We start from the raw sequence: 14,828 nt of genomic DNA, 5'->3' as shown, positions 1-14,828 counted from the left end.
AGAAAATAAAATTATATTGGTATAAGTTTTATTAAATATTACATCAACTAATAATTTTATACTATTTTTTTCTAAAAATTCTTTTTACAAAAATTATATACACAAAAAAATATATTAATTAAAAAATATTTTATATTTCATTTATATAGACGAAAATCCTCCTAATATATATTTCTTAAAATATATTAAAATTATTAAAAAGAATTATAACATAAAAATCAATTTTAAAGATAAAAAATAATTAATTATTATATTAATTTAAAATAAATACTCTAAAGATAAAAAATTATTAAAATCTAAAATAATTTCTATTATTAATAAATATTTTTTTAATGTAAGATATTAAATTAATAAATAGTTTTTAAATTATTATCACTATCAAATACTTTAACTTTTATAGTTACAGCTAAATGTAAATAATTAAAGATTAATTTAAAAACTATTTATTAATATATAAACTAATTTAAATACAAATAATTTTATTAATCTATAAAATAATATTTAATTTAATTAATATAATAATTAATTTATTTTTTATTTTTAAAATTAATTTCTATTAATAATTTGATGGTAGTGAATATTAATTATTCCATAACTTTATTACCGTTATTTAATTTAAAAATAATATAAATAATTATGATATTTTTTATATAGTATTATTAAGAACAAAATCTATAACGTAAATATTTATATTTATATTTTATCCTTAATTATATTTTAAAATTGAATTTTTTTTGTATAACCAGATACAAAGAGATACAAATTTAATATTTTTATTTATTCTTGAATATATTTTAAAATTAAAAAAAAAACTATCCAAATATGATAGGTAAATGTCATGTAATTATTATTTTTACAATATATAAGGTCATAAAGTGCTTCTTTACCAATTTAGTAAAATATTTACTCTGTGATACCATAAATAAAATATCTCTCCCATATAATTAGGATTACCAATTTATACATTTTCTGAAGAGAGATATACTCAATCCCAAAAAAATATCGCCCCCCCCCCATATAAATTCAAAAACTTGTTTTCCTTAATTGTATATACATTAACTAGGAAATATTAATATAATACACATTTTTATTATAATGTATTTCATGAGGTTAAATCTAAAATTAAGCACGAGTTTTTTATTTGTATTTAGGTATCAAATAGAGAGACGTTGCTTCAGATATTGGATGGAGTCATCAGCTCCAAGGTTTGCAAAACAACTTTTCGACAATATTATTATGTCAGTTTGACTAATCCTATTTTTATATTTTTTTTACATATAATTTGAAGATTGCTATTTAACGGGTACGCGTGAAAGTGAAACAAAACGTTCACCAAGATTTATTTCATTTTATAAAGATAAAAACTCCAAATGAAAATATTTTATCAAATCCTTAGTTTTTCAAATAATTTAATTTTATATTTTATATTTTTAATTTTTAATTTTGTATTATGTATAAGTTTTCGTTTTTCTAAAAAGGATGAGAAAGTATGTTATGGGTGTGCTGGTGAAGAAGGCACAGACCAGAGTCCTTCTAAAAATAAAGTGAAGAAGAAAAATCTGAAAAAGAAAAAATGGAAATAAAATAAAAGGAATTTGAGTATACTTGTTCGACTCCACGTGGTTGGAAAGTGGAAACACTGTCTCTCTCTATCTTCATCTGCATCTTATTCTTTCTTCTCCTAAGATATGTATATATATATGTGAAGTGATTCATACCGAAGGATCCCATTACCTTTGATTACAAGTTCAAGCTAGTTACCTACTTCACTTTTCCTGTATCACCTTCTCAAAAACCACCATTTCACTCATTCTAACATCTCATTTCCTTAACTCAACAACACTGTTCATCAATCTTCATTCTCTCATCTCATCAACCCATTACATATTCTTTTCTTTTCTCCTTCCTGCCTTTCGAATCTTCAGGTACCCTACTACCCTCCATTCTCCTTTTGGTTTTAAGAATCTCTTTTAATATGTAATTATTTTTGTGGAATGAATCATGTGTATAGCATACTGCATATGGTGCTTGAGTGTTTTTTTTTTTAAAGCTATTGTACTCAATCTAACTACCTGTGAAGAAAAATAAAGTTTTTTTCTATTGTTGATGGTTTAGTGGAAGTTTTTGTTTCTTAGATCCTTGCTATTCTTTAACTGGGTTATCTGTGATATTTGATATGTGTTGGTTGGTTGGTTTGGAATCTGTTTAAGGGAATGAAACGGGTTTGCTATTTACTGTGTTTGAGATTCTCCTTTCATGAATATGAGACTGTTTTCTGTGATTTGTCTTTTAAAATGGGAGTTTGGTTGATGGGTTTTGCGGATCCGTGCTCCTTTGTTTCTGATGATTTTGCAGCAGCATAAAATTTGAGTGTTTGTTGATGCTTTTGTTCTTGCCTACATGATAGTAAATAGAATAATGCATTTTGAAATGGGTCTTAAGAATTTTAGTTTTAATCTTGGTGGAATTGTGCGGTTGTGATGTGAGTACGGTCTGAATTTGATGGTGTGGAACCGTTGTGTTTCTTATGATTGTTCATATTATTGATGTACTTATTCCATCAAGTTTGACAAATGGAAAATGCATCTTCTTGTACTTTAATACCGACTTTGCAATTTTCAGGACCACGGATTGCACAAGTTTCTGCAGATTGGTTTTGTTGTCATATGGGGATATCCTTCTCATGTCCATTTGCCGAGTACAATGATGTGGAAGATGGCTTAGATTCTGTGGTTGTAAAATCCATCAACTTTGGCAATGATGAAATCAAAACTCCAGTACGTTCTGTTAGCTTCAAAAAAGAAGATTTAGAACCCACCATTCTTAGATCTCTAGGTTCTGGAAAGATGACAATAGAGGCATCTGTGAGCTTCAAAAGAAAAGACATTGATGATATTGTGGCCACCAACACTTTGTCATTTGACAAAGAGAAAAACATGCCTATCTCAAGGACTAAAAAGAGCAAAGACATGGATAATCTGTCATTCAAGTCGGAGTCTCAAGAGGAAACCATCCAATCAGCACTTCAAAATCCAAGCAGCCCCAAACACATTGCTGCGCTTAAATTGCAGAAAGTATACAAGAGCTTTCGTACCAGAAGAAAGCTAGCAGATTGTGCAATTCTTGTTGAACAAAGCTGGTACTTATTATTCATTGGCCTAAAGATCTCTTTCCTTTTTTACAAAACTTATTATGTTTCTAACATGTTTTTATCGAATCTTTAAATAGGTGGAAGCTCTTAGATTTTGCTGAACTCAAGCGCAGCTCCATATCTTTCTTTGACATTGAGAAACACGAGACTGCAGTTTCTCGTTGGTCTAGAGCCAGAACTAGAGCTGCTAAGGTACTTTAACATTATTCAGCTTTAGGAGTTTTATTTATTGGAAGTGTAATGGTGATTAGATTACTGGTTAATATACCATGCTCCAACCTTCTTGTCCAAACTCTCAAGCTGGATTAAACTTTTCTTTGTCATTGCAGGTTGGAAAAGGTTTATCAAAAGATGATAAGGCTCAGAAACTTGCTTTACAGCACTGGCTTGAAGCGGTTAGTCAAACATGACTTCTTCTTATGTATTGGTTTGTTAATCTTTCATCAACTATTACTCACTGAAATGTTTTTGATGTGTAATAGATTGACCCGCGCCATCGCTATGGACATAATCTACACTTCTATTATGATAAGTGGTTTCAGTGTCAGAGCAGAGAACCCTTCTTCTACTGGTAATATTCTTTGTAAAATATTACAACTTAAGCTACTCTAGTGTATAGATCTTAAGTCACCAGAGTTTTAAACTAAGTTTGTTTGAAATTGCAGGCTAGATATAGGAGAAGGAAAGGAAGTAAATCTTGAGAAGTGCCCTCGTTCCAAACTTCAACAGCAGTGTATTAAATATCTGGGGCCGGTAAGGTTTCTTCCATTTATATGAACACCACTGATACATAAATGTGCTTGAGAGAATCTTTTATTTAGAATTTTATTAATTATTTTCATTGTTCTTTCTTCCAGATGGAAAGGTTGTCATATGAAGTTGTTGTGGAGGATGGGAAGTTTTTCTACAAGCAGTCAGGAGAGCTCCTTAACACCACTGGAAAAGATGCACATGCCAAGTGGATTTTTGTCCTTAGCACATCTAAGACGTTGTATGTTGGCAAGAAATCAAAAGGTTCATTTCAGCATTCCAGCTTCTTGGCTGGAGGAGCTACATCATCTGCTGGGAGACTAGTGATTGAACACGGTGTCTTGAAGGTATAAATCTGGCAGAAAGCTTGTATAAATTTATGACTCTTATGCTACAGTCCTACCACCATAGATAACTGTTTTAAGTGTTTAGCTCTAACTCATTTTGTTGTTTCTTTTCAACAGGCAGTTTGGCCACACAGTGGTCATTATCGACCGACAGCAGAAAATTTTAAGGAATTTATTTCATTCCTTCAGGAGAACAATGTGAGCCTTTCAGATGTCAAGGTATGGAAATTAAAACATAGAACCAATGCTGTACATTCTTTTAATGGTTTAGATATGTAATTACAAGATGTGAGAGAATATCTAAGGAAATTCATTTTGCTATATGCAGATGGATCCAGTTGACGAGGCTGATGAATTACGCTCTCTGAGAAGTGGTCATCTTAGAAGCCACTCTTCTGAAGAGGACTTCACTGAGAACATGAATGGCCTGGAGATTGAAGAGACCATTATTGAAGGCTCAGTTGCAGCAGAGAAGGCCAATTTGATTCAAACCGAGAGGCCTTCTGCGGTGATGACACCTAGCCCAAGGCACTTTCAAATTCTTGGAAGAGAACTTAGCAAACTTGAAATACCCAATAGAGGTCATGCGTTTGAAGGACTTGAAAATGAGGTAAAAGGTGTTGAACAAAATTGTGAGAGTTTCCAAATGGAACCTCACTCAGTTGTTCAAGAAGCAACACAAGCATTTGCATCTGAGCTAGAGCATGCAATGGCAGAGAAAAACTCGTGTGATGATAATGATGTGGAAACCATTCCACAAGAGTCCATACTCAAAAGAATCAACTCACATAAGGACATGAAATCATATCAGTTGGGGAAGCAGTTGTCATGCAAATGGACAACCGGAGCCGGACCACGCATTGGCTGTGTGAGGGACTATCCTTGTGAGCTTCAGTTCCGAGCCTTGGAGCAAGTTAATCTGTCTCCAAGAAGTGGATCCCGCTATAAATCATCCCTTACTCACAGAAGCACCACTTTGTTGAACTCTAGTCTTTCAAATGTAGCCAGTTTATGTGGGGACACAACTATTGAACCACTTCACATGCCTCAAAGAGGTGAGCACAATAATTCAAGATCAGAATGCTCCCCTTTGTTCAGAGGATCATCAGTGATACCAGTTATTCATACTTCATGAGTGAATAGGAGACTCCATTGTTTTATTCTTTTTTGCGTTAATAGGTAACCAACAATTCTATTTTTGTTATTCTTTCCCTTGATTCACACAGGCATTTTTTTCCCACTCATGTATAGTACTACATCATAGGATCAAAATTGTAAAATTGTTGGGATCTATTTATCCTCCCATTACAATTCCACCATGGAACAAGTTCATGGCTTCAAATTCAATTATATATTTATTTATAATCTATTGAAGGTGCAACTTTATATTATCCTTTTCACTCTCAAATTTAAGTCTAATCCACAATTCTTGTTGTGTTGTGCTGCTGGAGGCATGTTTGGACTTCAAGTATCTATAATTTTTATTTTATCAACTGAAAAAATAAGGTGTTTTAAGATATCTCAATCCTTCTATAAAAGACTTACCTGAAGCTCTTATCATTTAACCTCCTATAGCAACTGAAAAACCTAAATGCATAAACCTATTACCCATATTAACTATCTCATATAAAAATGGACTCACATCATTTAAATTGGCTCAAGGTACCAATCTGAAATGGTTTTTCTGTAAACAAAAGGTTTCTGAAGAACTTAATGATTCTATAATCTTTTTTCCAGCTTTGTAATTGAAAATGTCTCAAAAGGAGAATGTGTTTTCGTAGGAGAATGTCTCATAATCTTCATAACCTTTCGTGACTTACATACTGTGTATGATATCATACTTAACAGAAACAAGATGTCTTCCTGAGACAGATAAAAGAATGTGTTTTCGTAGCAGAGATACGAAGTTCATGTAACCAAAAACCAAGAGACTCAAACTTAATTATCTCAATTTCATTAACAACATATACTATGAACTTCATAAAAAAGAGTAAACTAGACAATTGAAGCTTTTGTGCCTTTTGAAATAATCAAAACTATAATTATATGAAAAGTACTTGCAACCATTGCAAAATGGTACTGTATTCACTCTCTCTTCAAACTAGCAATTTCCAATTAGTTTTTATAAAAGCCCATGGAGGCAATTTTTTTCCAATGATATGTGGTCAAAGAAAGTAGGTTGTCTTTTGAGGCTTTTTCTTTTAGCACCCTCGTTATTACTAACTGCACTCCCATAAAAATAATAAAAAGACAAAATAACCCACCCTCATTGTACCATGCCACCGTCGTCGCTCTCATCGTTACCTCTGTGCCATCATTATTGCATCTTCATTCTCCACTGCACCTTTGAGAGGAAGAAGAAGAGGAGAGATAACTCGTTCAGGAAACTATCATATGTTCAAAAATCTTGTTTTAGAAATTCTATTTTAGAAAGTTCATTTATAAATGTTTTTCATGTATTTCAAAAATCTTGTTCTAAAAAGTTAATTTTAAAAGATATCATATATATTTTATAAAGCATTCCAAAGGATATCATATTTTAAAAAGCATGTTCCAAAAATTTTATTATGAAAATCTCATTCTAAAGTGTATTTCTCGTGTTTCATAAATCTCATTCTAAATTTTGGAATAGATAATCTTAGAAAGTCACTTTTGCAAGGGTGCAGAAACAAAATGCCCATTTCAGTAGGAAAGTCCAATAATTTAGAGGACCCCTTGTAAATGGAGAAGGGCAATTTCTCCCTGCACCACATTATTTTTTATATGCACCCAACCTAAATTTATAAATTCAACTTTGTCCTTGTCACATATTTGTTTATGGATACCAATGTCTAGAAGACACATATTTGTCTATGGATATTGCTATCCAGAAGTGTCAGCTTTGCCAACGAATATTGGTATCCAGAAGTATCATGTTTGTCTACGGATATTCATCCAAAATTGTACTATTTGACTACGGATATCTTTATCCAGAAATCCAGAAGATACCATCATGCTTCCAAATATATATATATATATATATATATATATATATATATATATATATAATATAAGTCAATCATCCTCGACTTTTATTTTTTGAAAGTATGATGATTTTGGTACTTTTAATGGATTAAAATTTCTTAAAACTAAATTAATTTAAAAAAATATAAGTAAAGAGTTGGTGGTGTAGTGGGTTGCTATGGTGGTGAACGAGTTACAAATATTCATATTGGGAAGTATTTTCTGAGATCTGAATTTTTTTCATAAGAAGTTAATTTTGAGTTGGATAAGGTAAATTTTCACCTATTACTGTTGGGTGCATGCCAAAAAATGGTACAGGGAGAATCAGTCATGGAGAAGTTTCCATGGACAGAAAATAAAAACCAGTAAAAAAGCATAATAAGAGAGAAAGTGGAAATGAATCCAGAAAATGAGAAAACTTCTTTATCTATAAAAAAAACAAATTCTAAATTAGTTTCAATTTATTTCTGGAAGATATTTTTTCAAACAATCTATCAATATTACAAATGTAGAAATACTTGTCTTTCAATGGTTTTTCTCACTTCAAGCACAGTTTTTTTATATGAAAAGTATTCTATAAATTGAATGACTGCTTTTTAGAACAGAGTAAAAAATCTGTTTGAGAAGTACTAATTTGAAAAATATTGTTTCAGACAAGAGAATAAAAAAAATTAATAAACTTCTTCTGAAGACATAAAACATCTATAGAAAAATAAATAAAACAGAAAATCGATTAAAGGCATTTTAAATTTTTTAGGATTTTCTAAAATTAAATACAACTTATAAGAAGTTGAATATGTGTGTCTAAGGTAAGTATAATTATAGTCTAAATAATAAAATAAGGTTCGTTATTATATGTAAATAATTTTTTTTTATAAATATAGGATTGCATTTATTAACTTTTATTTAAATAAAATTTTAATATATATATATATATATATATATATATATAAAATATAAAAGTGTTCATTTATTAATAACACATTACATGGAACGTCTATATTAAAACTATAAAAAGTATGAATGTCATATAAAAAAAGTAAATTTGGGATAGGTGGATGCAATTTTTCTATAATTAAATCCTTCAAACTTTTTTATAGGCAAAACTTAAATTTTTAAATTTTATTTTTCATAAATTTAAATTTTCGTAAATTTTAATTAAATTATAGTTATGTGTCATCTTTAAATAAAATAAGAAAGGTGATGATACTTTATTATAAAAATAGAGGACATGATTTTCTACATACAAAAATTGAAGAGAAATGAAGGCTATTTTAATAAAAAAATACCAGGAAAATAAAGTGTATTTTAAAACTAGATAATTGTCATCACTCTGTTAAAAACTTAATTGTAGAAAACCCAGTGTAAGAATATAAATAAAACAAACAACACAAACAAATGCACATGCATACAAGATAAGTAGATGTGTTGTACTCACCAACCATTATATATATATATATATATATATATTCAATCAAATACTTGTAATAATAATATCATGTAAATACTAATAAAGTTGATATAATATTGTTTGGATGACTTATAACTCAATGATACATAATGAACTTAAAAAAACTATAGATTGTTATTTTTATAAATTTTAAATTTAGGCATTAGAATAACAAAAACGTCTTAAAATATACAAATCTAATTTTAAAATTGAAAATAAGATTAACCACAATGCTCCTTATAAATATGATCTTAGGTTAATTCCTGACACTACATTAATGGCAAAATCTTCTGTGATTTAAGAAAATCAAAATGACCTTGTTTAAGATAATCTTTTGTTAATTCCTCTTTTAATACTCATTTATCAAAATTAAGCTAAGAATGAATATTTATGTACTAAAGGTAAATAATCCAATTAATTATTCGTATGATTTTTATTTCAAATTAATAAAATTATATTTGTTGATTTGTGTGACATTAATGAAATTTTCTTTTTAAATATATCGTTTTCATAAAGTATATAAAGGTGTATACTGAGTGGGTCTGGGTAAATCCATCACTAATCACAATAATTCTTTATTTTTATTAAAGTATGTAATTTTAAAACATTTTTTAAAATATCTTCATGATTTAAAATTTAAAGAATTTAATATTTTAAAAAATACTTCTTAATAAAATAATGAAATAAACTAAATAATAATTATATTATTAATTATTATTTCCAGAATCTCCCACTTAGTGGGTAAAAGATTAAGTTGAGAAATTAGATCAAGATTGATATAATAAAAAAAACGACGCAATCTGTTCGATAGATTCTGTCACCAGATATTTCCACCCAATGAAAATTCATAAAGGTATATTCAAATATGAAAGAAGTTAATAATCTTTTTTTTCTTCCAAAATGCAATTATCAATTACAATTTTTTAATGTTTTTAATTTTTATATTTCCTAATTCTGGGAGAAATTGTACCTAAATTTTTTTTCTTCCATAAGATTATAAGATAAAAAATAGCATTAGATTATGTGAGAATATTATTATTATTATGTGTTTATGATAAAGTAAGATAAGGACAAAAGAAAAGACGAAAGTGAATAAGTTTATGGCGACGAAAATCTACGTTCTAACTCCATTTAAATCGAATCGGGAATTGGAAAATTCTGGTCTCCACTCTCAATTTCAAAACCGAACGAAACGAACCCTTTTTATTGTGCTGTTCATCGCCAATCCCTCATCTCTAATCGTTGCATTCTCCTCACGCCACTTTCCACTTTTCAGGTTAACCCTTACTCTTTTACTCTCTCCTTCGTTTTAGCTTTCATCTTCTATTTATCTCTCATGCTGCCTACACAAATTAGGTCAGCGCTTGGTTCGATTCTTTATGTTTCACCAATTCCTGTCAAATGTTGATCGTTACGTTCTGTGCGTTTTTTTTTTTAAATATCTGCCTGATTAATGATCAATTCAATTGCAACACGTCATGCAATCGTGAAGCATTTTTTGATAGCGTATTTTTTTTTTAATTCTGTTTCTTCGTAAGCTGCACTGCATTGTTAAGGATAAGAATTTTAAGCTGTTACTCAGTATCCCTCTCGTGATTGTCCTCGGTGGAGTTAGAGTCTGATTCGTTAACTATGGCTCTTACTTTCCGAAGAAAAGAAGGCAATCAATAAAATCCAATTGCTTGATTTTTTTTTGTTTATTAATTAATAATTCCAATTTCATCACGGGCTTCTCAGCGAATAATCTAAATGATAAACTGGTACCGAGAATTAAAAGAATCTCATGTTCCTAACACTAAAACTACTCCGAACTAGAAGGGCTGCGGCACTTTACATTGGAAAATGTCCTTACGTTGAAAGATTACATTGTATGGAAAACATGGATGTAAGGATAACAGGGATTCAATGCCAGTTACATCCATGTTAGTAGTACTGTTGTCCCCAACTTAGAATTTGACCCTGGAGAGAGTTATCAATTTGTATCTGTGTACTTTGTCTAGAGTGAACTTTTGTCGGTTAGAAGACTGAAGTGTATGAAGTTAAAAGAATGATTTTATGGGAAAGCAGAATCCGAAGTTCAAGCTTTCATATTTGAGTTGGCTGAGAAGTGAATTTATAGAATCAAATAAAAACTAAAGGAATTTTAATTCTCTTAATTGTAGTTAAAGGCACCAAAAAAACCTGCCTAAGACATTGAGGCAGCACTAGATTGGTTCAGCGGATTACAGTGATAAAAACCTCTGAATTTCAGTTGTCTAACTTGATAAAGGGGTAAAATAATCAGTATGCTAAAACAATGACTAGTTGTTGGTCTTTGGGACCCTTATCAGCAGGAATCTTAGAGCTCTGTTAGTTGAACATCATACTCTTTTGTTTCTACTTTGATGCTATAATGCTGAATTTGTTAGTTTTGTGGAAAATCAAGCAAAATAGTCCAATATTATTTTGTTTTCTTTTTCTATTGTTAACTCCTTCAGTATGGTGTGTACTTTTTGTTACCTCTTGCCTTGAGATATTAGAAATCCCTAGTGCCTATAGGCTGCTTCTGCCTTTGACTTCCTTTACGCCAGTTCCTCTATAACTCAAGCTTCTACCAAATATAAAGTCTGAATAAAAATATGCCTTTGAATAAAATATATTTCTGAATTGGGTATATGCAATCTAGAAGAGACTAGGAAAAAACATCTAAGAGAGGGAACCAGCCAAATTGTTAATTGTTGGGGTCCAGGGTAGCTGGAAAGTAACCATTGGGCCTACCAATAGATTACAAGAGTGAACATGACATCCATTCTTCACCCAAAACCTTAAGGAATTGGGCATAGGGGGTCTGTTTTCTTATCGTATCTTCATCTAACCCATTCTTAACTTACACAGGACTTCAAACAAGCTCTTGAATTTCCAGCACTTGTTTAGTTCTGCAGCCTTGTTTTTGGTTGTTTTTTATAGCTTTTTCCTCTCTTTCTTCCGGCTTTTGCCATGATATATCAATAACTAGATGAAGCCATTATAATAGTATATCAAATAATAGTTTCATAGGGATATAAAGAATTGTTTTAGATGAATGCTGAGTGTTGTTTGTGTCTTTATGTAATAAACAATGACCTATATTTGTCTTTTGTCTTGGGTTTATTGGTTTTTGTCACGAGAAAAGTGAAAGCAGTAGCTGTCTCTATATAGTTTGTAATAGCAATTCATCTATTGCAAAGCCACTAGTTCTGAAGATTTAGTTTTCTTCCTTTGATTCTCACTTCAATATTATCCAGTGTTCTGCATACCTTGTGAAATTAAGTTTTGAGGCTTTTGTTGGAGACATGCAGTAGCAGTATACAACTTTAGTACATATCGAATTTCAGAATATCTAAGTGCACTTTGAAATTGTAATAAAAGTTTGAACTTATCCCTCTTTCCTCGGCAAAATAGTTTATGGGTGGGATGCTGGAATGCTAATAGGTTTTTCATCGTGGATCTATGTTTTTTGTGTGCTTATTTTCTGCTTCAGATGACACAGTGCTATTCGATATTAAGTATTTTTTAACAAAAATGAAGTTCTTTAGTCTGTTTTTGATTAGTTTGTAATTGTTGCTAATACAAGTTCTCCGGTGTAATTTTTTGGATCAAGTATTTATTATATGTTCTTTTTATAGTTTTTGTATACTATTTATGACGGAATTATGGGCATGTACAACTTGTTAATGTCTAAAGTTGGATTAATAATGAACAGTTATAACTTCTTGATCCATGGGATTTACTAGAAAACTCAATTATACAATATGTCTGATGATGTTTTCTATGCCTTCTCACTTCTTTAAAATTTATAAAATTTTATGCATTTGACATTTTGTTTAATTTATGTCCTATCAAACTCTACTTAGTTTTTATGTCTTTCTCCTGAAGAGCATCATCTGAAATAAGTGACATTTTGGGCCGTAACATTCAATATTCTGAAATTTTAAAATGTTATGATTGTCTTTTATGTGGTCGGTGGCAAGCATGGCATCCTCTTTTGGTGTGTTTAAATAATAGATTTGATTATGAAGTGATATTTTAATGAAACATATACACGATGCCAATTATTGTTTTAGATCAATGGTCATTGGTCAGTAGTCATTGCTGGTGTCAATTTGCACCTTTTCTAGTTCCAACTATTTATGTATATTGATGCAACTCAATATTTGTGAATAGGTATAAGAATCAATCTGGTGAACAAATAGTGGTAGGATAAGAGGTAGAGAATTCTAATGACGTGAAGAGTGGATCTTTTCAATTTAAAGAGCTTGTTATGCTTCAATTATTCAATTACAATTGGTATTTCTTTACGTAATCCATTTACTTTTTGGTTGTTTGAAATGTTACAGATCTTGTTTAGCTACTGCGTCTTGAATTCCAAAATGCCAAAAGTTAGAAGAGTGAAGTCCCCATCTACTGATTGCAATAGATCATTTCCTTACCCGTCCACCTCGAAAAGCATTGAGATGCATAAACCTACGAATTTGTCCGGATCAGTTGATGAAATGAAAGAATGGGAGGAAGCTAGATGTCCTATTTGCATGGAACCCCCTCATAATGGTGTTCTTTTGAAATGTTCTTCCCATGAGAAGGGTTGCCGTCCTTATATGTGCAATACCAGTTACCGCCACTCCAACTGCCTTGACCAGTTTTGCAAGTCCTTTGCTTCTCATCTGTCATCAGAAGTACTGGAAGAAATTCCTGTCGCAAGCAGAGTATCTCATAGCAGAGAAGTTCAATCAGAGCCTGGGCACCCGTCTCATCTTGGGGGCCAGTTACAGCCAAAGCTCATGTGCCCTCTTTGCCGAGGAGAAATATATGGATATATGCTTTTGGAGCCTGCTCGAAGCTATATGAATTCAAAACCTAGGAGTTGTTCTTCTGAAACGTGTGAATTCCAGGGGACATACCCGGAACTCAGGAAGCATGCTAGGTCTGAGCATCCTTCTGTTCGACCATCAGATGTGGATCCCTCGCGTCAGTGCGATTGGGTAAGGATGGAACACGATAGAAGCTTGGAAGATCTTTTTAGCTCAATCCGTGCAAGTTCTGGAGGTGAATACAATAGAAGCGCCATTTTGACGGGGGGCCTTGCTGACTTGATCTCCTCATTCTTGTATGAAATCTTCATCTCTATTGAAGATGTTAACCGAATGGCTAGTTTGTTGTCTAATTCAAGACACAGAGTGCCATTATATGACAGAAGGTCTGGAATAACGCACAGGGTATCAAATCATACACAGGCAAATCAATCAGCTAGATGGAGATCCAATTTACCTTCAATGCATCAACTGGAGAGAATTGGTAGGAGTAGGGTGAGAAGCAATTTTCCAGTTCTATCATCCCGTGATCTGGAGGCAGAGGCTAATAGAACTGCTAGATGGAGGACAAATTTATCATCTTTAAGAACACCTCGTGATGAGCATCAGTTTTATAGAGACCTCAGCGCAGAGGTCACACCTTCAACAAGGATGCCTCGGACCTCACAAGCTACTCAGACTAATCCCCAGAGCGACATTTCTTCATCTGGAAGGATCCCACCTCGTCAATTACGTTGGCGTGATCAAAGATGGTCCACCAACAACTACTACCAACGATGAGTGCCAATATATACATACCATACTCTCTTCCATATAAATATTTACTTCTGCTATCCATATGCTCATGGACATATCTCAACTCAACTGTCATTAAACTCCTTTTATTGGATATTTGGTTCAATCAAATCGCTTTACTTCACTTTCCGCTATGCTTCAATTCAAATTCTAAATTCTAAGTAGTACCCCTCAAACTTTCAATGACTTTATCATCTCTTGAGCAACATAATTGAAAAACATAACTTAGTTGGATTGCTAATTCAACTAATACAAGTTTTCTTTTAATTTTAAATATTTCTATCTCAATTCAATTGTATTCAAACTCCCAATTCATTCAACAGCAAAATACAAATTTTTTATATTGTTTATTCTTTCGAAAACAACCATAACACAGGGTTATATAAACTCTATTTGTTCATTATTATAATCACACTTAAAGTAATCAATATCATCAATATAACTCCAATATCATAATATTCACCCTCCATGACTAACTTAATGGTTTAGGTATATCTTTTTCATCC

At 31.4% G+C, this 14,828-nt stretch overlaps 2 protein-coding genes across 2 annotated transcripts; both read left to right on the top strand.

Moving 5' to 3' along the window:
* Positions 1-1,495: 1,495 nt before the first annotated feature.
* LOC137812120 (calmodulin-binding family protein) lies at positions 1,496-5,617 on the top strand. Its single transcript, XM_068614017.2, has 9 exons — positions 1,496-1,925; positions 2,623-3,139; positions 3,229-3,343; positions 3,481-3,546; positions 3,634-3,722; positions 3,817-3,904; positions 4,009-4,248; positions 4,366-4,467; positions 4,577-5,617. The coding sequence occupies exons 2-9, from the start codon at positions 2,667-2,669 to the stop codon at positions 5,381-5,383; spliced, it is 1,980 nt and encodes a 659-aa protein (XP_068470118.1). The 5' UTR covers positions 1,496-1,925; positions 2,623-2,666; the 3' UTR covers positions 5,384-5,617.
* Positions 5,618-9,762: 4,145 nt separating this feature from the next.
* Positions 9,763-14,451, top strand: LOC137812119 (uncharacterized). The gene is made up of 2 exons (XM_068614015.1): positions 9,763-9,977; positions 13,057-14,451. Exon 2 carries the CDS (start codon positions 13,090-13,092, stop codon positions 14,305-14,307), a length of 1,218 nt encoding a protein of 405 aa, XP_068470116.1. The 5' UTR covers positions 9,763-9,977; positions 13,057-13,089; the 3' UTR covers positions 14,308-14,451.
* Positions 14,452-14,828: the final 377 nt, after the last annotated feature.

Source organism: Phaseolus vulgaris, chromosome 2 (assembly GCF_051622355.1).
Source record: "Phaseolus vulgaris cultivar YP4 chromosome 2, ASM5162235v1, whole genome shotgun sequence".
Lineage (NCBI taxonomy): Eukaryota > Viridiplantae > Streptophyta > Magnoliopsida > Fabales > Fabaceae > Phaseolus > Phaseolus vulgaris.
Note: the sequence above shows the minus strand (reverse complement) of the source record. Positions and strands in the feature narration are given on the sequence as shown.

Bases quoted from the DNA above. Each gene is read 5' to 3' on its own strand.
- LOC137812120 (XM_068614017.2), top strand. From the start codon at position 2,667: ATGGGGATATCCTTCTCATGTCCATTTGCCGAGTACAATGATGTGGAA. The intron at 3,905-4,008 runs GTAAGGTTTCTT...TCTTTCTTCCAG, and splicing joins GTATTAAATATCTGGGGCCG to ATGGAAAGGTTGTCATATGA. The intron at 4,249-4,365 runs GTATAAATCTGG...TCTTTTCAACAG, and splicing joins TTGAACACGGTGTCTTGAAG to GCAGTTTGGCCACACAGTGG.
- LOC137812119 (XM_068614015.1), top strand. From the start codon at position 13,090: ATGCCAAAAGTTAGAAGAGTGAAGTCCCCATCTACTGATTGCAATAGA.